Source organism: Phalacrocorax aristotelis, chromosome 9, assembly GCF_949628215.1.
Source record: "Phalacrocorax aristotelis chromosome 9, bGulAri2.1, whole genome shotgun sequence".
Lineage (NCBI taxonomy): Eukaryota > Metazoa > Chordata > Aves > Suliformes > Phalacrocoracidae > Phalacrocorax > Phalacrocorax aristotelis.
Genome location: NC_134284.1, coordinates 15,332,199 through 15,355,341, shown reverse-complemented (window position 1 = coordinate 15,355,341; position 23,143 = coordinate 15,332,199). Strand labels below are relative to the sequence as shown.

Here is a 23,143-nt window from a genome sequence, read left to right as displayed (position 1 = left end):
GTTAATATCCTTTGGTAAGTACAGTTTAACATTAAAAATTCCTACACAACAGCTCTGCTCCAATATTTCTTTTCTTATCTTCCCTTTTCCCAATGTTTCCATCTTTGCCTATTTCTGTTCCTGTGTCATTACGTGGCTTGGTTTGCTTGGTATGCTCCCTCAGCCTAAATTACAACCTTCTCATTTCCTTTCCTTGGAGCTTAGCATTCAGTGCTAACGATAGACCTTCCAAAACTCCAGAGCACGACCAGCAAACATTTTTGCCCATTGAAGTAAATCAAATATTAAGAATATAGCATTCTTTTAACCAAAAATATTCCATCCCTCACTCCAAGCAAGAAATTCAGGTATACCAGCTAAAACTGAATTAGAGCAATTGCATACTGACTCTACAGAGTTCTCCATATATTTTTTAATAAATACAACATTCTTCCTCCCTAAACCTCTGATGTATGAACGGCATGTACATTGTTATTTTTTAGCTTAAGCACAGTTAAAGACGGGCTTACCCATCTGCAGGAGGTTTCAGAAAAACAGGTAATATTTAAGTTTATAATCTCAGTTCTCTTTTGACGGCACATATGTACAAGAATAGAATCTAGCCTATGACTCACAAATGTCAGTGTTCAGCATATAAGGAGGTTAAACTGAAAACTGTGATAGGTATTTCAATTCTTACAGGTGACCATTTTCAAACATTTGAAATTAGTGAATATCAGAAGTACCCAGCAACCAGGACCAGAGAAACATCACGGGATTTTCCATTGGAGAGGTACAGGCAATCTGTGTGTACATGTAAACCGCCACAGCCTCTGCCTACTTACGTTTGACTATTTTGTTTTTGTTAGTCTTGTGCAAATAACGTCCAGGCGAAAATGTAGGAGAGGTATACATCCGCTTCAATCATACCTACTCATCTGATAACTAGCACTAACAGCGTGCACCATGAAGCCAAAATACTATTAGAGTGAGAACTAACAGATGTGGGTGTGATAGAATACATGAAAATCTAAAAAGAAAACATTTCTATTGCTCTCTGGCTTACTTGGTAAATCACCTGAAAGCTTTATTTCTCATTGCTGATGAATCCTGACTCAGTGCTAAAGTTCTTGCAATAGCTTGAAGGCATATGTAACATTATCTAACAGCTTACACTAAACACATTTATAAAAAGCACTGGTCTTTTTAAAAGATTTTTACAACTGCATTTAGCTACAAGCCTCTCAAGAGTTTTGGGTCTGTTGCAGGGGGTAGGTGTTGGGGGTTTGTTTCCCAAGCATGAGACTTTGTTCATCAAGACAGGGCAGCAGAAGGGTGTCCTTCCTATCTGTCACCTGTGAGAGACTGGTGGGAGGGAACATTCCTTCTGAACCACACTGACCATGACTACTTGTCCCCCTCATTCTCTGGTACCCTATACCAAGCCCAGACCAGGCTAAACAGCCGTGTCTATCACCTGAGTTCACAGAGCAGGAATAAAACTACAGAACAGAGTGGTAAATGACGAAGCTAAACACATAGCTGCAGAGTGAGAGATGGGAGCAATTGCATGAGGATTCTGATGGTAGATTTAACTGGGATAGTCAAACCTCGTCCCTTTGCTATGTGTGGCTGGACGATTGGGTGTTCGCTTCTTAGCTCTCCCTCAGGTACAGCCTAGCATATTAATATGAAATTAAATCAACAGTGACTTATATTGGTAAACTGGCCAGGGACCTGGGTGATGGAAAAATGAAACACACTGCTTTCAGCCTTTTCTGAGATGGGCCAGTACCAGAGGAGATGGTAAAAATACTGGATCCTAAAGTTACTGGACAGATTGATGGAATAAAGAAACATCTGAGCATGTAAAATACAAATTCTCAGGTTCAGAAAGTGCATGAACCGCACATTATTAGTAGGAGAGTATTCCAGGACAGTGTCACTGCATGCTTGTCTTATTCATATACTCTTCATGGGACATACTTTACTAATCACAGCTGCAGGCAGTAGACTGGGAGAGATGGAGCTTCGGCATGATCCTCCACAGCCACTCCTCTGTACTTACATACGCAAGCACCTGAGCACAAGGAACTCTATAAGCCTTGCAAGGTTCAGTGTTAAAGAACCCTTATTCCTGCATGTTCTCAATTAATCCTATGAAATGCACAGGTAGTAGGTGTTAAACATTTCAAAACAGACACACTGTAATTATTACTTATGAGAGTTTTCCTTTTTTTCCCTTTTTGGCTTTCCACCATCTTAACAGCTGCAGTTTTGCACGGTTTTGACATTGATTCCAGTAAAGTGAGCCTTTTATTGGCTGTCTTCCTTCCCCTCCTCTGATTTAATCTATACTTTCTTTTCATTAAGGTTCCTACCATATATATAAGAGACTTTTGTATTATATGTAAATGTTATGTTTCAGCAAAATCTAATATAACTTCACCGGTGACTACACATAATGGATAATGTTATGAGGATTTAAGTAAGAAGATAGGGCAGACTGCAGTGATCAGGCACCGGGCTCAGTCAAATGTACTGACCAGACCCATTTCACATGTAACCCATCCTTTTTATACCCCTTTCTGTTTATTCTTCCTTTGTGCCCTGCGATTCCCTTCCCCTGCATGTTGCCTCATCAGTTTGCATAATTCCACTAATCCCCCATCCCGATATCCAGGACCCCCAGCTCTGCATCCTTATCAGTTGTGAAGGGCGGCCCCTCTTTGAAGTGATGCCTGCAGTTTCTTGATAGTCCTCAATCAGTGTGACTGGCCAGGCTCGTTGCTTGTCATCATGGTGCCATTCTTGTTATTGTTTCTCTGTGAGGTCTGTGGCTCTGTATGTTTTATTTATTGCCTCCCTTTCCCTTAGCATCCCGTTTGACAAGGCCCTTGATCAGATAATCTTAGGGGAGCAGACACTGTCTTTCCACATACCTTGACAGGTAATCCGCATGATTGCTCTGCATAATATAAGAACACAGAATGATTTTTTAATACTTTTAAACTTTGTGTGTCTGAATCCCTCAAACATAAAAACAACCCCTGGTTTTCAACCTCCTTCATTTAATCAAGCAATGAACCCCCACCATGAGAAAATACATATTGTAATGCAAATGGAAACATTTGCCTAACTCCAAATATTAAACTGTTCTTTTAAACTTTTTATTCCAATGTCTATTAGATTAATTCAACACTCATGCTGCACTAGATTTCCCAAATCTGCTCTGGGAAGAAAGCTGTACAAAGTATGTAGCACACAGTTTAAAGTACCATTTGTTATACACACTACAATTTAGCCTACCAAAGAACTCCACCTTACAGACAAATTCAGAAAACAAGTCTCTTGGATGAGTTCAAGGTCTCCTTCTTCCTCTTGGACTTTGCATCTGCTCCCTGGCTCTTGATGGTTGCACCATCCCTTCTCACAGACCACTGCTGCACCCAGACTAGCAGAAATCATCTGTAACAAGGGACCTGACCTCATGTTCCGGTAAATGGCAGAGAAGGAAGCTCTTCTCACTCCGTTGCAGCCTGTCTGCAGCAATCCCTGCAGCTACTTCCAAGCTCTAAATAAGGAAGCAAAATGCATCTAGTTGGCCATGCCAGCGCTGAGAGGATATTATCTTTTAGCAGGAGCTGAAGGCAAAGAGTGAAAAATCCAAGTGAAACCAACATTCTCCTCAAATATAAATGGTTTCACATTTTCTATATTAAAAAAAATATATAAATATATGTTTAAACATATATACATGATTTTAACAACATCCTCAACAGTATCTATGATATTATTTCAGTAAGATATATTAGGGAATTAAATATGGATTTTACATACTTAGCCTCTTCATTTTAAAACAGTTTTACATGTCTGCCTACAAAACATAATCAATAAATAGGGGCCATCCAAAGAACTTAGATTAAAATTACATGATTTATAATTTGAATAATGGCAACAACATCTACAAGTATTTTAATGAACTATTCTCCACAAAGACATGAAAAAAATTGACCATATGCGAAACAAATTAAGAAATTTTGCATACTTATAATTTTCTCAGAAAGATTAAATAACAGGCAATGACCTTCCAGCTTTTATATAGGAGAAATAACTATGGCAGCTAAGATAATGGCTAGGTAAACAATTATTGACACATTAACTTCTATTTTTTTTTATATTCAACTAATCCCAATACAAACTTAACAAACTTAAAATGTTAGTGTTTTTAAATTATTTTGAAATAAATGCTTCCTAGTGTTTCAGTGATGAAAAAATAGCTCTAAGAAGGCATTTCACACACACAGTGAAGTGCATGCTGATCTCACCAGAAGACGACCACCACCTAGTGTCTAATGCTAGTGTTATCAACGTGGTAGGAGCGAGGGAATGACTCGCACCGCAAAGTAACTCTAGGAGTAGGAAATCGCATCTGAATTTGCTAGACGACTACATAGCTACTTTCCCGCAATTAACTAGCAGTCCAAAAGAATAACATAGAATATATGTCAAAACTGGCCCAGCCATAAGAAATTAAAGAAATACCAGAGCCTTTCAAAAATGAAAGCGTGCAGGTCACCATTTGGGACAATTGTGTATTGAAAGTTCTTGGCACTAACATATCCTCTTCTTACACACTGAGGTGCGTATGGACACTGTCAGACTGACAGGCAAGAATTCAGGTTGGTTACTTGCTAATACATAGCAAACAGAAAATACCAATCCATCAGAGCTTATTCTTGCTGTATTTGAGTAAAAAATGAAGTCTTTACAGCAGACGCTGGCTCCAGTGAATGTTACCTCCCATTTAGCAGCAGAACAGTAGGTTGCTAATGTCATTTAATAGATTTCAGAACTGCAGTGCTGAAGAAAGCATGCCATTTAAATACCTACAAGGCAGAGGTATTTAAACCTAGAGCTGAGATACTGAGAACTGCAAAAAATGTGGTAAGAATCCTGTGAGGAACTGCACTAACACAGAGAACTGGTGAAAGATGCTGTCTGAGCAGGTAAAAACATAACCAGTATCACTAAAATCTGCAGAAAAAAAACAAACAGGAAACTAGATACTGGCCTAATGTTTTGCTTAGTATACATTTCAATGTTAAAGGAAGGTGGCCGTAGAAAATAACAAACAGAAGGATGTCACAGTAAGTCATCACTGTGAAGATAACACTTCAATATGTATTTGTAAATTTCTGTGGAAGATTTAATTAAAATAATACCCTTGCAATGACACAGGTGTATATCCTAAGAAATGGCAAGAGATAACTGCTGATTTTAAAGCTGCATTTTAAATACTTGACTTAGTAAAATCCTGAACTGGATATATCATTAAATCATTTGCCCTCTGTTTTCCAAATTTGTGTTTCAAATACAAAATATTCTCCCAGAAAAAGCAGCAAAGGCCAATACAATTGAAAGAATCTAAAGGAAAATACTGGGATTTAAAATGGTGACAATTCAGTCTTCAACTTATGCCAAATTAAAACTGTTTTTTATAAAAATCATACACAACTGCCCTGCATAGTGGTAAGGCCTTTGTGTTTAACATTTGAAGGATACAAATTATTTTGTCTGTTGGTCTTTCCCGTTATGTATAGGCACTAAAACTATTGTTCAACTGTTTTAAATATTTTCTCCTTATTCAAGGCAAAGTCGAATAGACAATAAAGTTGAAAAGACAATAAGTTACTAAGTGATACATTGAGCTAAAAAAATACAGCTCTAAAAATAAGCTAAGTAACTGCTTTCTTTCAGGAAATATGTTTCCAAGCCTACAAACATACCCGGAAAATGGGTTCCAAACAAAACTGGAAGCTACTTTTGGAATTTTCAATTAATATCAGTGTAAGATATTGCTTACATTCTTCAAAGGAAATGGTTAATACACTTCACGGTACACAGGGTACCTGTAAACACAGTGTACAACTGCTGTTTCTGCATCAAATAAAGTGAGTAGAAGTCAAGTTAAGTACACGATGAGAAATCACATGTAAATATCAAACACAGACATGCAGCCTAATCATTGGCCATATTTCTCACAACTGGAAGTTTTTTCCTTGACCTTTGGCAATATCTGGATATTCTGCAGGTTATCATAAGAAATGGCTACTCTTTTTAAAAAAAGTTTTAGTTGCAATTAGTTCATTTTCCGAACAACACTGAATTGTTTTCATTTGTGAAAGTATTTAACTATTTCTGAAGCCAAAACCAGATTTGAGCTTTCTTAAAATAATTAGTTACTTTTCTACCAAACACCATTATACTTACAAATCCATTACAATATCTTACCGCTTGTCCTGCAGGTAATCATTTAAATAACTTTATGCACATGCTGCAACATAAAACACTTCCAAAATACTGCATTTTTCCAAAAATCTGTACATTAAAAATTTCCTTTCAAATTTGATGCATGTTATTATATTTACCTACATATTTTATTTGAAAAGGCATAGTATTACTTCTGTAATCCTGTTGCTGACATACAGGAATCCTGTATGTTGACGTACACTAGACCCCCCCAAAATTTTATGTATTATCTTATCATCTCAGTTAAAGTGAAACGCTGAAGTGAAATGATTTCTTCATAACCACAATGGTATGTCATAGAAAAAAACTGTTCTAAGTGTTCTTGAAGTTATTTACAAACTCTGCATTGCTTCATTGTATACACACACAATAACCCAGTGAAGCAACCATATAAAGAACAGGAATTAGTGACAGTAGGGGACCAGAGAGACTACGGAATATCAAAATAACGCTTTTTAGCATTGAATACATCTTTTTTTCATTGTTTATCAGTAAATCTATCAGTAGCATTTCTTGTATGTTTGTAACATTTAAAATTCCTGTGTCATGGCACAGAAACCCCACCAGTGCTGAGAACTGTACAAGCACAAAACAAAAAGCCGTTCCCATTCCCAGTAGAAGCAAGCATTACTTCAGTATGCTTTAACTACACACACAGCTTGTTCAACAGAAAAACAGAGGGACTGCAAATAGTTCTTTTGCAGATGCTAGGAAGAGGTTCCCTTAAATGAGAATACCGCACATTGTCATAAAAGACACTGGTGATATGGCAGTAGAAACTAATTTTTATCTTTTCCTTGTCTGTGGACACGACTAATTTTGATCAACTTAACAGCAAAAAAGTGTTTTACACCAGAGTTTAAAAAAACCTATTTTAGGAGAGGATTTCAACAGTCATTTAACAGACTGATTCTGTAAGTGTTACAGTCTGCTGAATCTTGAATTGCTACTGCAGTCGGTTTTCATTACATTGTTTTCTTTTGACATTAAATTTCCAACCCATTACACCTCAGAAGCACACAACAGCCTCCTCCTGAATTGAGAAACAGAGCTTACTGATATAACTGTAAAAGAAAAGACAAAGCTTAAGTATTACAAAATACTGTAACTACAAAACAATTGTTTATAGGGTATTTCACAAAAAGCTGATAGTAGTATGTTTTCTGTTGGTATCACTTAAGAAGGCAACTTCTCACAAATCTGACTCATACAGGGTTTTTTGAGTTTTGCAAAATCAATAAATGTTTGATATTTTCCATAATATGGTTTCAGAGAACCTCAAAACAGTCTAAAATAGGTGATTACATTTGGAAAACTGGAAATGGATAACCATTTCAGGAAGTAGTTTAAAAGTATCTAAATGATCTGCCTTCATCACCAACTATAACGGAATAATTTAACATGTAGTACAGAGAGACTACTGTCAAATGCTGATCTGGCAAAACAGGGATGGGTAGTATGCAGCCCAGCCTCAGTTCCTCAAAAATTTCAAACACAGTTTTGTATTCTGCTGGGCTTACACATCCTCATGTTCACAGGAAACACATTAAAGAGCCTTGAAAAAACTAACAAATTGAGTTGTGAAGCTTCTAATAGTATAGCAGCTTATAAGCCACACTTAGGTGTCTCTTAAACAGTAGTCAAAATTTTAGAGAGTAGGAAAAATATCTTGTTTTACTCAGGAACTAAAAATGGTCCCCTGCAAAAAGCCCATTTCATGTCAACAGCTTCTATTCTACCCAAGACTGCAATACAGGCAGTGCCCTAATACCTTATCCAAGTCAATGGAAAACAATGATACCCAGGATTTTGCAAAATCCAACGCTACTGACTCAAGCAGAAGCAATGAGAGCACCTACAGTAAACTCATTACTATCTAAACCTCAACATAGATAATTAGCTGCTGACATATCCTAAAATAAGACCAGTGCTCTCTTGATCTCAAGAAAGTGAGTGTAATCTGTCTGGATCTAAAGAAAGCATCACAGAGCAATTTTACAGAAATCCTTTCAGCTTGCTTTGAAATAAAAACAAAGGTACCAAAGTATACAGCTATTAACTCTGATATCCCCATTTAATGAAAATTAACATTTTAAATGGCAATCTTTAAGAAGGAAGGTTGAGTCACACAATACAGTTAAATATAGAGTTTGAAGAGCCAGTAAAGGTAATTGAAATGAAACCTGACACTATAACCTAGCATGTTAACTGTATAATTATGTATAATTCAGGAAAGAGTTAAACTACCTTGGTGGCACAATAAGAAAACTCTTTTAAGGCTATCTTTCAGCCACAGGTAGTAAGACAGACCATAAAGTGATTGTCTCTTCTCTGACCTCTTACACCTCTTACTCCTATTTTTCCTTTGTTCTCTTTCACTAGATCCATAGATTTCTCTGCTTAATGTCATTAGCATTGCAGATTTCTCTTCTGGTTTTGCCTCTTAGCCTGGTGTCTAAGAGAACACCCCATGGGTAAAAGAATATTTCATGCCTAGATTTTTTTCTGACAACTACTAATAAAAATAATACTTTCCTAAAACCACTGGCTTACTTTCAGTGTGATCAAGTCTAAAGGTCCTATCAGTCTCAGCTCACACCTAAGTGTTCTTTAAAGATCCCAATGATTTATTCTGGGCAGATCTACTCAGCAGTATGTGGTCCCTCTGCTGGCCTCCCTTCTAAAGAGCCCACTACCTTGCTCCATCTGCACTGGAGGGGCATGTACTCCGAACGCAATAGAGAAGAGCTGTGTTTCTGAAATATCAAGCTAAGAGTCTGAAAAGAAAGTTCAAATGGGACTGTGAAATTTCAGAAAACAGAATTCAGAAGAGGTTCACTTCCTGCAGGGAAAGAGGGTAAGAACAGGCTGTAACTGCTGGCTACTATTGTTTCTAATCAGGGACAACTAAGTGCCTATAATTGCTGCCAGCTGCTCAGCAGAGGTCAAAAAGGAAAACTGAATGTTAGAAATTACTAAGACAAAAATATAGAACAAAATAAAGAATTTTTTTTGCCACTGGTCATATATATAGGACCTACAAAAGGATGTTCAACTGTACGGAATGCCTTGCATACAAAAAATAACTATATAGCAGCCACCAGCCTGTGACTCCCCAGATCCCCCTTTTTGCCTTAATGGAAGATGTGTATGATGTTTGCATTTTTCAGACATCAACAACCTCCCTTGATCACCATGACCTTTCAAAGGTGACAGAGTGGCCTCACAATGACGTCAACCAACTGCCCCATCTCCCTTAGGTGTATCCCATCTAGTCCCACAGATTCTGTATGTCCAGTATACTTCAGTCTTTCTTTAGTCTGTCGTCTTCTGCAGGCAATGCTCCACTTCCTCAGGCTGTGCTACTAGGCAGAGGGACCTAGGAGGCCTGGGAGCAGATGAAAACAAAAACCAGTGCAAAGAACGCACTTTTGAGGAGGCACTTGATAAGGCCTTTTCCATATCCTTTGTCACTAGGTCCCTTGCCCCTCCTAAGCAGCGGGCCCACAGTTTCCTTGGTTTTCCTTTTGCTGACCATGCACTTACAGAAGTCCCTCGTGTTACCCTTCACATCCCTTGCTAGTTTCAGCTCCAGCAGAACTTTGGGTCTCCTAATTTGACCCCTGTATATAAGACTATTCATACCCTGTGCCGTGGGTATCTGCTTTTGGTCGATGTTCAGGACAGGATCTTGCGTGAGATGGAGCTTTCTTTATGACCCAGTACAATAATTATTAAGTTTTTATGCTCCAGTACACTCCAAAGAGTGTCCCCCAGGAACTAATGAAGTAAGCTGCTTTCAACTCAGACCCATTAGTCAGAAAGGAAATGCTCACCAAAATAGTTTAAAAGACTCCATTTTAAAAAATGCAGTTTTCTCCTTACCCATTTAAAGTTTCCACAAATGGTAATATAAACTAGGTCTATACGAAATATACTTTTCCTGCAGAACCGCTCTGAGTGGTGAAATTCCTCTCCCTTCCTCCACAAGGGCTGATGCAAGTTGGGAAAAGGGGAAGTCTCTGTCACAAGAGAGTGAACAAAGATTAAAAAAATGAAAGTCTAGAGCTTAACATAGCTATTAGAAAAAGAATTCTATTCCTTCTTGGTGGATAAATTCAGTTACGGAGAAAAAAAAACATTCAAGGACTTCTTCAGAAGCTATCTCCGTTACAATGTTTTGTCATACCTGAACACGGCTGCACGCATTCAACTGAGGCTGACACAGTCCTTGTGGCAATTTTGAAAGTCGTGTAGCCCAAAAGAAAAGGTTTACTCCTGATATAATTCTGAACACATGTATCTACACTGATTGCAAAATCACAACTCTGAGCAATAGCATTACCTTCTTCCTGCTGTTCAGGAAGAAAAATTGGTACCATAGATCCCCAAGATGACTACCTTCACCCTTTGCACCAAACTTATGTCTTCTTTTTCTACCTAGCCTTTCTTCCTTGCCATTTGCATACCATTACAGCATTTTCTTCACCTGTTTTTTTTGTTCATTTTCTTGATTTCTGTATGAGTCAGACATATGGACTAAAAAGTGGTTGCAGTACAGAGGCCATTCTCCCAGACTGTGAAAATGTTTCAGTAGGTTGTATTTGCACTACAGACCACTTGAACCATGTCCCTTTAAAGAAATCTTTGTATGTTTATTTGGGAATAAGGAGGGGATTTGATTGGAATCTGACTAGCTGAGCAGGGATTATAGAACATGCTTTAGTTAATAATTTTCTTTACATTTCAAATGTAAATTAAGAAACTTCCTGCTAATCCATTTGAACAAAAAAGTGATGTCTGGTTTTGTGAGACCAAGAAAGTCTGAGATTGTATGTGACAGAAAGAAAACCGGCTTTAAAAACCTCAGAGGCCTTTATAAAGAGAGATACTTTAAAATTCAGAAAGATCTCTGAAACCTAATTTTTTTTGTACATCTGACAAACATTAAAAGCACATAGGGAAATGTAAAGAAACATTTGTTATAATACTGTTAAGACTCACCAAAGGACTTTTAGCAATAAAACTACACAGGAAGTTACTTCAAAGCTGCTTGAATTTCTACTTGAAACACACACAAACAGTAATTTTGGTTTCATATTCTCTCTGCTTAAATGCCTTTTATTTATAAATTACAATAGTGGCAGAGCTCCACTTCAGGGAAAAAAACACAACTCTATTCCAGAAATGGGCATATATTATAGATGTAAATATACAGCTTTCTGCTGCCTTACAGATGCCTATGTTTATTTATATCTATCTGCAGTCCTACATTACTTCTGGAGGCAAGAATCATCTATGTCCTCTCCTTGTACAATGCCCACAGTTACAGGGTTTTGGTCCACAAATGACAGTAATATAGACAATGAAATCATGAATGTAATATGCTTGATTTTTCCTATCTGAGGAATGTAAGGAATGAGCTGGAGTTGACTTGTGGTGATGACAATGCAAGTTAAATACAGGTAAGTATGAGAAGTGCAACTGGTATGCAAATGGACATTCAAAATGTAACCTCTTTTAAAGGGGACCCAGAACAGTACTAAAAATACAGTGGAAGACTTTTTCTGCCTGTCAGATTGTCTAAAATCCTCAGTGAAGGACAAAGGGAAACTAAAAAATGCTGGTACAGAAACCTGATCAGCATCCATGACATTTTTATTCACAGTAACAAAAGCAATGGAGTACCAGCTGGTATTTCAGACTGTACAACACTTCAGGTCTAGAATCTTAGATAAACTGCCAAAGACAGCGAACATGGTACTGCAGTGCTGTGATAAGGCTGATAATATACAAGTAAACAGATCTGTTTTGAGGCTGATCAAAGAGAGCACATTCAGCAGTTTCTAAGGTAATACATTTATATTTATCTTTATTAGATTTTCTTGAAGAAATAGTTTTCACTGTTATCTTCCAGCATGTACAAATGTTTATGTAAGGATTTTATATATTAAAAACAAGTTAATGCAATTATCTCCTCCTGAGGCAGACACTTCAATATACAAAGAAAATTTAGTTATTTCTCAGGGAGAAAAAAAAATAGTCTAGTTCATTTCCAAGATTGTGACAGTTTGGATAAATACACTCCAAATAAATTATTGGTTAAAAATAGGAAACAAAGGAGAAGAGTAAATGAAGTTCCACAGGGATCTGGGTAAGAATTTAGGCTGCTTCATATACATTCATAAATGACCTGGAAAAGGGGGGTAAAGAGTAAGGTAACAATGTTCACTCATGCTACGAAGTTATTAAGGTAGTAATACTAAGAGGTGAATGTGAAGAATTTCAGAAGGCTTTTATAGGACTGAGTAACTGGAAAATAAAATGGTAAATGAAATTTGGTATCAATAGATGCAGGTGATACCCAGGGGGAAAACCATATATAGATACATATATTAAAAAGGACAGGCTCTGAGCTTATTTTCACCCAGGAGCAGATCTTGGCATTATGTTAGATCTTGGCATTACTTCCATAAAAACATGGATTCAGTGCTCAGGAATAGTACAAAAAAAAAAAAGCTATTGGAAAATACTGGGAAAGGAATAGATAATATACTTTTGCCCCTGTACAAATCCTGGGTTTGTCTCTACCTTGAATATGTTGCACAGCACTAGTATTGTCACTTAGAGTAGAATATTTACTTGAAATGGAAGAAATACAAAGAAAACAAGAATCGAAGGTATGGAATGGTTTCCACAGAAGATACTAGGTAGCCTGGGACCCTTCACTCTGGCTGAAGAATGGCTGAATGGATACATAATAGAGGTCTACACATCACGAAGGGCAGGGAGAAGATGGGATTGACTGTTTACTCCTCCTTCAAAAACAAGAATAAAATGCAACAGATATGAAGCTAGAGCGAAACGAGTCCAGGAAATAAATAAATAAAAACAAAACAAAAAAAAACCCACAAAACTATCAAAACTAAAAGGGAAATATTTCTCCATGCAACGGGAAGCAGACCTGTGAAATTCCTTATCAAAAGACATTGTGGATACAAGAAGCTGACATAAGCTCAAGGCAAAATTGGATGTGCGACTGAAAGAGAGATCCACTGAGAATTAAAGATAGGCAAAAAAATATATTAATGAACAGGGTCAGGAAATTCCTTCAACTAAAAAGGTGAGAAGATGGGAAGGTATTAAGGGAGTATCACATGTGCTTGGCCTGTTCTTACCCTTCCAGTCTGTCTGTGGTCCCCCTCAGATATAGAGTACTTGGCAAAATGCGTCCTTCATTTCAGTCAGCATGGCTATTCTTATGTTCTTAATGTCACTGCTGTAGCCTAATAAAATAATTTTTTATTTAGATGAAAATTCACTTCACTTCTACACCTCAATTAAATCTATTGAATTAAGAGGCAGAATTTTTGCTAATTCCATTCTTCAGCAGCTAGAAACAGTTTAATGTTTTTTCAGGAAAAAATTCCATCTCTTCCTGACTTCTGCACGTGTGTCATTTTACATCTAGAAATTCTGCTTGTAGTACCTAGTCAGCACTGATACTGATGCATTTTGGAACGGCATATGGGTAGTTCAATTCTAATGCTCGTAGTTTAAGAGGTAGAAATGTGGGAGACATTTCAGAAAGGAATCACAGGTTTAAATAAAGTATTGAAAAATGTCTTGCAGTGAAAGACACCAGGATCATACCTTGTTCAATTTATCAAAACAAAAAGGAGCAATTTGATCATATTAACTGCGAGAATGTGGGGCACACTCATCTGACAGGTAAAGACCCTACAAAATCTAGTGGCACAAAGCTACGATTGCCCAGATTTCACCTTGGGAGAGAAAGGATTTATCCCAACCATTTATTCCAGTATAGTTATCGATCTTTTCTTATGTGCAGTTCAGAGGATCAAAATTAGAAGCCTGAATTTCTTGGAGTCAATGCAGAGAGTGGCAATTCCCTCCAGAGTGGCGATTCAAAGTGCGTAAATTCAATGCCTAAATATACGTCCCTACTTTGTACTGTACAGCAGTAGCCAAAAACACAAACATAAAGCAAGGGTGATTAAGCATTTGAACAAATTCCTAACACTTGTATGGGATTCTTTTTAATATTATTTTTAAACCAACATTATATGACTTTTCTACCCCAAAAAATAAAAAGAAGGAGCTCTAATTAACTGTACCTGTTGGGAAGTTTTATGCTTTTTATCATCCAGAATGTTAGACTAGATGTTCCTATGAGCCCTCTTGGCCTTCAAATCCACGCCTCTACTATTTATTAAGAAAGGAAAACAAATGAAGTTGACAAACAAGTACCTAGCATTTTTTAATAACATATTTTACCAGGTGACTGTTCACAGACAGCGAGTTTTACTTAAACAGTTGTTAGAAAGTAAACACACTCTTTTTGCTACAGTTAAATGGCAGTAGATCATAAGCCATTCACCACTCAAATATTTTTACAGTGTAATTAAGATTACATCTTACTGAAATCTTATAAGGCCAGTTTCTAAAAGATGCAGACAAGAAGCTGCATTGTCAGCCTTTATTAACCTAAACCAGTAAACTATAGGTTTTAGACTCTATGCAACGGACCTGTGTAATTCCTGTTCACTCTAAGGGCAATTAGGCTCGCTCAAAGGGATCAGTAAGTTTTTTGTCTTTTTCAGCTACTAGTAATAGCTGGTGGCAGGCTATTGAGGAGAAATAGCAGGATATAAAAATGGCACGTATTGATGGCAGTTCACTCATCAAGGTCACAGCATATCTATGGTGCAGCTTACTACAACACCCAGATTAAAAGAAACTAGGAAGAGCCTAAACAAGGAGCAGCCTATACCCAGTCTGTTCGATTTCATAGTTCCAAGTAAAGGTCCTTTGATGAATTCCCTGTATTCTGAAAATAAAGAGTTTATTCCCACCTTTTTTTTTTTAACTCCTTGCTTAAACCTGCTGTTAGTCCATGAAACAGCTTTCTTTCCTATGTCAAATGGCTAATTTGTCTCAAGTCTTTCCTAAGGTCCTTGCTGATTTTTTTAGAAAATGTGAGTTTAAAAAAAAAACACATCAATGTATTCACTTGTTTCTGATTCCTTCAAAGAACTAGCAAATATATTTGTGAGGTGAACTTTCCTTTTATGAAAACCAGAATGATTCCTTCCTATTTTTCCTTCCAAAGAAGACAGACCTACCTGTGAAGCTCCCAAGGTATTCCCTAAAGCACTTTTTCTAAAGAATTATGCTATACTTGTGACCTTCCATTCCTCTGTCACCATGGCTGATTTAAATGGTAAGTTACATACTACAGTAGGTAATGCAAGAATTTCATATTTTAACGTCCTTGGAACTCTTACACAAGTATTATCTGGCTCAGAGAATTTAATTCTATTCAATATTTCAATTTGCTTCAAACAAGCTTCATACTGATACTTCAGTTTGATAGAAGTTTTTCAGACTTACCCTCTTTTGTATTTTAAATACTATACTAGTTTTGATGATATTACAAGTTTCCCTTCAAAATATTTTGTACTGTATTACTTCAAATTTCAAACGATTTCCTTATTTGGGCGTGACTTCCATTTTCTGAAGGATGCCCTAACAGCCTCCTTCAGCTGTCTGTTGAACCATGTCAGTGATTTTCCTGTTCTTCTAGACTCATCATTACTTCATCATTAAAATAGGAATAATAATTATGTGTTTATGTTGCAAGGCTATTTACGAAGATGTATTTATGAGGCTCCATACTTAATTCTGAAGTACTGAAGTCTATAAAAAGATTATGGTAGAATTACCTGAAGTCAGAATATCTCTGAATTTCAGACAATTCCTACGACTAAGATTTTGGGGAAAATATTTTAAAACAGTTTATTTTCAATATAAAGTAGAGACATCATCTCCTTCAGTTTTACCTGTAGCTTCTGTGAAACCTCTACACTACTTATTAAGCTTATGAAAAATGTGGATGCCAGTGACATAGTTATTACAGGTAAAACTGTTATGTTCCTATGTATTTTGTTCTCCAGATCAAAAAACCCCCATTTTTTCAGTATTTATGAATATTAGACATATCATTGCTAGTTCTAAATATCTCATTGTAAATATGTAAAATATGTTACACAGTTTCCATATCTCTTTTTTTTTTTTTTTTTTCCCCAAATCTGACAACAGCATGGGGAACTAAACAGACCAGCTGATTCACTACATCTTGTTATCCTGGTATCCATATGCTCGCCCTTACATAGTAAACATCTATACACTGGGGCTCGTTGCCCCTGAAGGGTGAGCCAACTTGTGCTTATCCAAAAGCAGTATCCTACCTATGGCCAATATCCTGGAGCAGATGCAGAATTGTAACATAAGGTATTAAGCAAAGAGCATACCCTTAAAGACTGTACTGGTTTTGTGTCTATTTATCTGCCCATTCCACTGTACCCCCCTAACTCCCTCTTGTCCAATTTCAATGAAATTTAATTATGGTGATGTGAAAATAGCACCTGGGTACAGGATAGAAACCTTATTAGCCTCTCTTCTGGGGGGGGAAAAAAAAAAAAAAAAAAAGAGAAAAAGAAAAAACCAGGCAGGGCTCAGTCCTTATCCATTCTGTGGGGAATAATCATTCAGCACTCACGCAGCTCTGAACTCGGAAGATGCTGCCTTCTGTCCAGTCATATACACACACACACACACACACACACACACAGAGGTTTTAGGCAGCAGATGAGACTGCTTTAAGTAACATTTGTGAGAGGGAACAGAGGACACTACTGTTGGCTTACTATAGAAGGTATAGGGAGGAGATGAGAGTATTGTCAGCAAGCCTGAAGGACATAACCTGGACCTGAAAATGTTGTATATGCAGCTGCTCATGGGAAGGACGATGCGGCATTTTCAACAACAACAACAAATAAAAAAAAAGAGTTCTTGCAACTTCTATTAAACTCATGGAACTCATTGCCGAAGGATATTATGGATCTTGAAATGGGCTCAAGAGACGACTAAATGAGGCACAGACACAAAACTCAAGAGACACAGAAAAGCAGTCCTTTGAGGGTTACTACAGTGGCAAAACCACATTGAGTTTAGAAGATTTCTGCAGGTAGAAATACTTGAAGCTGAGACACTATTCATGGAGAGTACCACATATGACTTCTATAAGCAGATACGTAAGGAAAATTAAGAGAAGGGAAATCATGGAGACATGATTCTGCATTTGACGAGAGCCATTGGGCTGATTTGCTATGGCTGTTCTTAAGCGAGGGTATTGAGGATATTGGAGATGGGAAGGAAAGCTGAAGTTATTTTAGTAAGTGAACGCAGGTGATGTAGAACACATAATTAAGAAGCAAAATTTTGTTAGTTTTCTTGCCAAAGAAAAAATAATTAAAAGCATCCAATAATGGATTCATAAAATGAAAAGCATTGTGAACTGCGTTGAGATGATGCTGGATAGCAATACCATCTGAATATTTCATCTTAATGATACCAAAAAATGTATTCCAATAATTCAAGCATTATGATGCAATTATATCTTTGGACAAAGGTTCAGTGGGGTTTTGGTGATCTTTAAGTGTTAGTAATTCTTCATGGCCATTAGCCCCCGCTTCCTAGTGGATCTGCTTGCACTGGAAGGCCAGGATCTCCCCCAGCCTATTCCACCAAACACAGAGGAGGTTATAGCACCAACCGTTGCTCTCTGTTCCAGCACCATTGTGAAAGAGAAAAGCACTGCCAGGCGAGGGGTTGGGACAGGGGTCCCCTCCGTACTGTGCATGTAGACCACTGCCACAGCATGAGGGAGGAGTGGAGCCAAGGATAGGCAGGGGCAGAAGCAAAGGAGGGCCAGGCAGGGGTAAAATGGCACCAGACCAGGCCAGGTGTCAGCTGTGCAGAGGGAGCCATGAAAGTATTATAGATGTGGCAAAATTATTGATACCTAATTTCATATCTTAGTACTGTATTTCAGTACCACTTAGAACTGCTTTCCTACCATAGTATGGTACATCTATATAATTCTTAACTTCAGGCAACAAGACAAGCTTTGCCTGTATTACACAAAACCTTTTTCTTTCTACTTATTTTTTTTACTCCACAGAAAAAGGGAAAAGAAAAAAAATCTTGTACTGAAAAAAAAGTATCTCCAAGAACAGTATCTGTGCACTCAGCCATTCTGGATAAGTACCTGCATTAACTGTATTTGGAAAAATATATTAAAAATGGTTTAAGAGAGACATACTTTCCTGGCTCAAGTTCATGACACTTTTCCTCTAAAATAATTTGAAAATAAACATTTTTTACAATTTCTTATAAGCATGGCTTGTTAAAAAAAGGCTTACACCACTTTCTTAAAGTAGGGCAGAGAAGTGAGAACAGTCCCAACTAAATAATCCAAATGAAACTTTAATTGGAGTGTCAAGATCTTGTGCATTGAAAAGAGCTCATCATCTCCAAAAGCTGGCAAAGGGTTCCTAGACTCACCAGTCTCTTAGCTTTACAGACCCGCCAAAACTGAATGCCCACATAAGAAAGTTTTAAAATTGGCAATCTTGAGGTGCACAGATAACCACCAAGAAGCGAACTTACTTTACCTTGTCCTGGTCTCAGCTGGGATAGAGTTAGTTTTCTTCCTAGGAGCTGGTATAGTGCTGTGTTTTGGATTTAGGATGAGGATAATGTTGATAACACACTGATGTTGCTAAGTAGTGCTTACACTAAATCCAGGACTTTTCAGCATCTCATGCTCTACTGACTGAGGAGGCTGGGGGTGCACAAGAAGCTGGGAGGGGACACAGCCGGGACAGCTGACCCCAACTGACCAAAGGGATATTCCATACCATATGACGCCATGCTCAGCATGCAAAGCTGGGGGAAGAAGGAGGAAGGGGAATGTTCGGAGTGATGGTGTTTGTCTTCCCAAGTAACCATTACACGTGATGGAGCCCTGCTTTCCTGGAGATGGCTGAGCACCTGCCTGCCCATGGGAAGGAGTGACTGAATTCCTCGTTTTGCTTTGCTTGCGTGTGCAGCTCTTGCTTTACCTGTTAAACTCTATCTGAACGCATGAGTTACCTCACTTTTAGTCTTCTGAACCTCTCCCCCATCCCACCGGGGCGGGGTGAGCAAGTGGCTGGGAGGTGCTTAGCAGCCAGCTGGGGTTATACCAGTACAACCTAAAGTAACAAATTTGCGGGATTTGGGGAAAATTGTAGCGGGTTTCAACATATAATATGCAGATACCCACATCTACATACTTCACTTTAAAATAAGTATTCATTTGTTCTTAAGGTTAACAGAAACTTTGATTTTTTTGGAATCTTTTGTTTCTAATTCAGAACTGTCGCTGGCTTTAAGGCAGAAGGATACAAAACATGGTGGAAACGAGCACACATCTTACAGTCTCTCAGGAAAACTGTGTTATTTTATCCTCTACATGCAAGTAAGTCAGTCTGAAGCATCTGAAAGCAGTTTGAATGAAAACCAGATACAAGTAACTGTTAGGACTCCTATTTAACATATGGAGGGAAAAAAGATTAAGTCATTTGCTGAGAGCAAAGGACTACAGAATTAGATACAATCCACCAGACTTCAGCAATTCAAATAATCACACAAAATGAAAATATACACACCTTATCCAGAGAGAAAACTGCAAACTGAAGGAAAAAATGCTGGTGTGTTTTTTTTTTTTTGTGAAAAGGGCTCTGTTTTCCTTATTTCCTTTCCTTAGAGGATTATCCCATTTATTTTCAAATCAATCAGGCTATACAGCACATGTTCTACCTTTTCTACCATACCCTATAAAATTGCAATTGCCATTACCTGGATTTTTTTCTTGCGTTGATAATGAACACGGCAGGGAGTACACTTTTTGAGAAGTTTGAAAGGGTCACCCCAGTTGGTACAGAGGATTAAAATACACCCAAACCAAACAAATATATTCCTCAGTTGTTTTTGTTAATTTTTCCATGAAATATGAGTTTCACTGCATGTTTTTGTCTTTTAAAAACAGTGGCTTGTGATCTGAGAGCCCCTGTTACAACAGGTGTTTAAAACGTAGAACGCCAGTAGCCAAGGTGCTTCATTTGTGAAGCTGTATGTGGAGTGGTACTTCTCAGCCATCATACCAGCATTTTTCAAGGGAAGTATCCAATTCCATTATGTGATCTCATTGTTTCTATTAACTATTTAAAATGCCTGTATGAAGGCATATTTCTCCTATAAACTGAAACGGCTTTATTTTCTAGCTTGTCATGGTAGATTTCAAAGAACATACTACGTGTCACTTACAGTAACATTACTACAATTGCAAACTAAATAAACCCCATATACAAAGGCATAATAGCCAAAACCCATATAATTTAAAATTGTATCAGCTGAAATTCTGCAATCTAATCATAAAAAAATTAAAAGCATACATCAATAATGGAAACAACATAAATAATTTTTTCTCTGTCCTTTCAGGTGATTAGTTTGCTACGCCTTTACTTTCAGGCATTAAAAAAAAATCTTGAGATGTCCATTCAAATAAGTCCAAATAACTTAATGGCTCATATTTTCAAATAAAGTCCCAAGAATCATTATCAAGACATAAACCAATCAACCCGTTACCATTTTATCTTGCAATTAAATCACCTGAGTTTGAGTTATTTTATCAGAAAGTAACCTATTTAGAAGTGGACCTTCCCTTAGAGACTAGAAACATTCTGTGCCTTACGAGACAAAGTAAAAGCAAGGAGTGATTCAGCTGCTTAGTTATAGCTGATTGGTACCATTTTTGTTTCCCTGGAGTATTTATCTCCATGGGGCTGACAGATACGACACAGGACATACTTCTGAACTGGCAGCAAGAACCCAGACAAGATACTCTACTGTGCCTGTAATGGCACTAAACACTTGAATTGCTCTATTGCTTCAGCGACCTCCAAATTTGCTGCTCTATCCCATTCTCCACGCTTTTGTTTATCTGAAGTACTTCGTGTCCCAGACGGTATATTGGGATTCCCAGTTCCCATGGATTCTTTTTGTCAGGCTTTGGCAAAGAAGCTGAAAGTGCACAGAAGCTTTCGCGAAACTGTTTGCAAAGCCGCACGTCCAATTTCTATTCTCTTTTTACTTACAAATCTGAGTTTGAACTACCCGGCCTTCCCCCCACCCCCTAGACACGTGCCGCACAGAATCCAGCCTTCTGCTCGGTTTGCCCACAAACAGCCCGGTGGCTAGTTTTCCTGTATCCTACCCAGAACTCTTAAGGCCCAAAGGACGATCGCCTGTTCACAGCTCTGCAAGGTTTGAGAGCCACTTCTCCGACGCCTCCCCGCCGCGCAGAGCCCGCACGCTGCCGTTCCCGCTATGCTGCGCCGCCCAGGCAACTCGCGGCGCTGCGCCCTCGCCGCTTCCCTCCCTCATCCCGCAGGGCATGAGCTCGGAGCATCTCCTGCTTGCAAAATATGAACACTCGCAACCGGCTAGCGTCTCCCCGAACCCACCCCAATGAACTCACAGGGTCTGGGTGTCCTCCGGAAGGCTGGGAATGACGTGGATGTACCTGCAAGTGATCTTGTAGTCATCCCCGTCGGAACACTCGCAGAAGGCTGAAGGACACCTCTCTGTGCCCTGGCTGCACAGCACCAGCAGCAACTGGAAGGCTACCGGGAGGAACAGCATCTTCCGCGGCCGGCTCCGGCTCTGCCCCTCGCCGCTGCGAGCGGAGGGGAGGAGACGCCGGGGCTGCCGGGGCAGACGGCGCTGCCCCGCCGGGAGAAGCCGCTCGGGAGAGGCGGCACCTTGGCTGGACAACGCCGCCTCCTCCCTAAGCGGGGACCTCAGCAAGCCCTGCGCGCCCTCTCCTTCGGGCAGGCTCCGGCTCCTCGCCGCGGCCCCCGCGCCCACCCCTCCCTCCCCGCCCCACGCGGGCCTGGCCCCCCCTGCTCCTCCGCACCCCTCCCGCGGGGGGTCCCCCGCGCCCCAGCAGCGCCCGCGCCCCGGCGCTCACCGGGGCAGCGCCGAGCCCGGCCGCGCCGCCCGGGACCCTTCCCCGCCGCCCGGGCGCCCAGCGCAGCCTTGGGGCGCCGGGGCCACCTGCCGAGGGCGGCCGGGAGCGCGGGGGGCGAGCGCGGGGCCGGCCGGGGCCGGGGAGAGCTGCCCGGTGCGGGGCTGGCGCCGGCTCCGTGCCGGCAGCGGGTTTTCAAACGCGGCGGCGCGACGCCTTACCCCGGGTACTTCTTCCAGCACCTGCGGAGGAGGGAGGGGGCTGCGTAAGCGCAATACTAACTCACCTGTAACAGCAGTCAGGTTAAACCGGATCTTCACACCGAGTAAAATTCACTGACTGCAAAGCTGATTTAAAAAGCGCTGAAAATTCAAAAGAGTGATTTGGAAAATCACATGAGGAAAGAGAGCAAAATGAAAAGGAGAGACGAACATTTTCCACATTATCAGAAAAGATAAAAGTCTTTCACTGAAGAAAAATTGAGGAAGAAAATCTAACCTTGAGAGAAATAAGGTGGAATTATTGTCACCTGAAGTAGCAACCTACTCTGGTCACTGTTAGGGACACAGGTTTGCAATGGACATGGCACAGAGGTTCCCACACTGCAGGAATCGTACCTGTGTCTGACAGACATACTAAAAGCTGAAAAAAATCTGGTTAATACTAATATAATTCCAGGTTTCTTCATAACCAAGAGATTCTTTCGCTGAAAACAAATACTTAAAAGTTATGAGACAAAAAAAAAAAAAAAGATATTGTTTAATTCAATGAGGCAGTAAAGAAAGTTTTTTAATAGTTTGCCCCAATTCCTGTAACTTTTTTTTTTCCAAATACATGTCAGTGTTTCCACTTCATGTAGACTTTGTGCACGTGTAGGTACAGAAGAGAAATGTCAACAAAATCTCAACAAAAATG

The 23,143-nt window shown here is 39.1% G+C and overlaps 1 protein-coding gene across 1 annotated transcript in view; it reads right to left on the bottom strand.

Moving 5' to 3' along the window:
* Window positions 1-21,903, bottom strand: part of TSHR (thyroid stimulating hormone receptor) — a 60,118-nt gene extending 38,215 nt beyond the window's left edge. Inside the window, exon 1 of the mRNA XM_075104424.1 lies at window positions 21,740-21,903. Coding sequence (XP_074960525.1) covers window positions 21,740-21,903 — 164 coding nt within the window. The remainder of the gene's footprint in view (window positions 1-21,739) is intronic.
* Window positions 21,904-23,143: the final 1,240 nt, after the last annotated feature.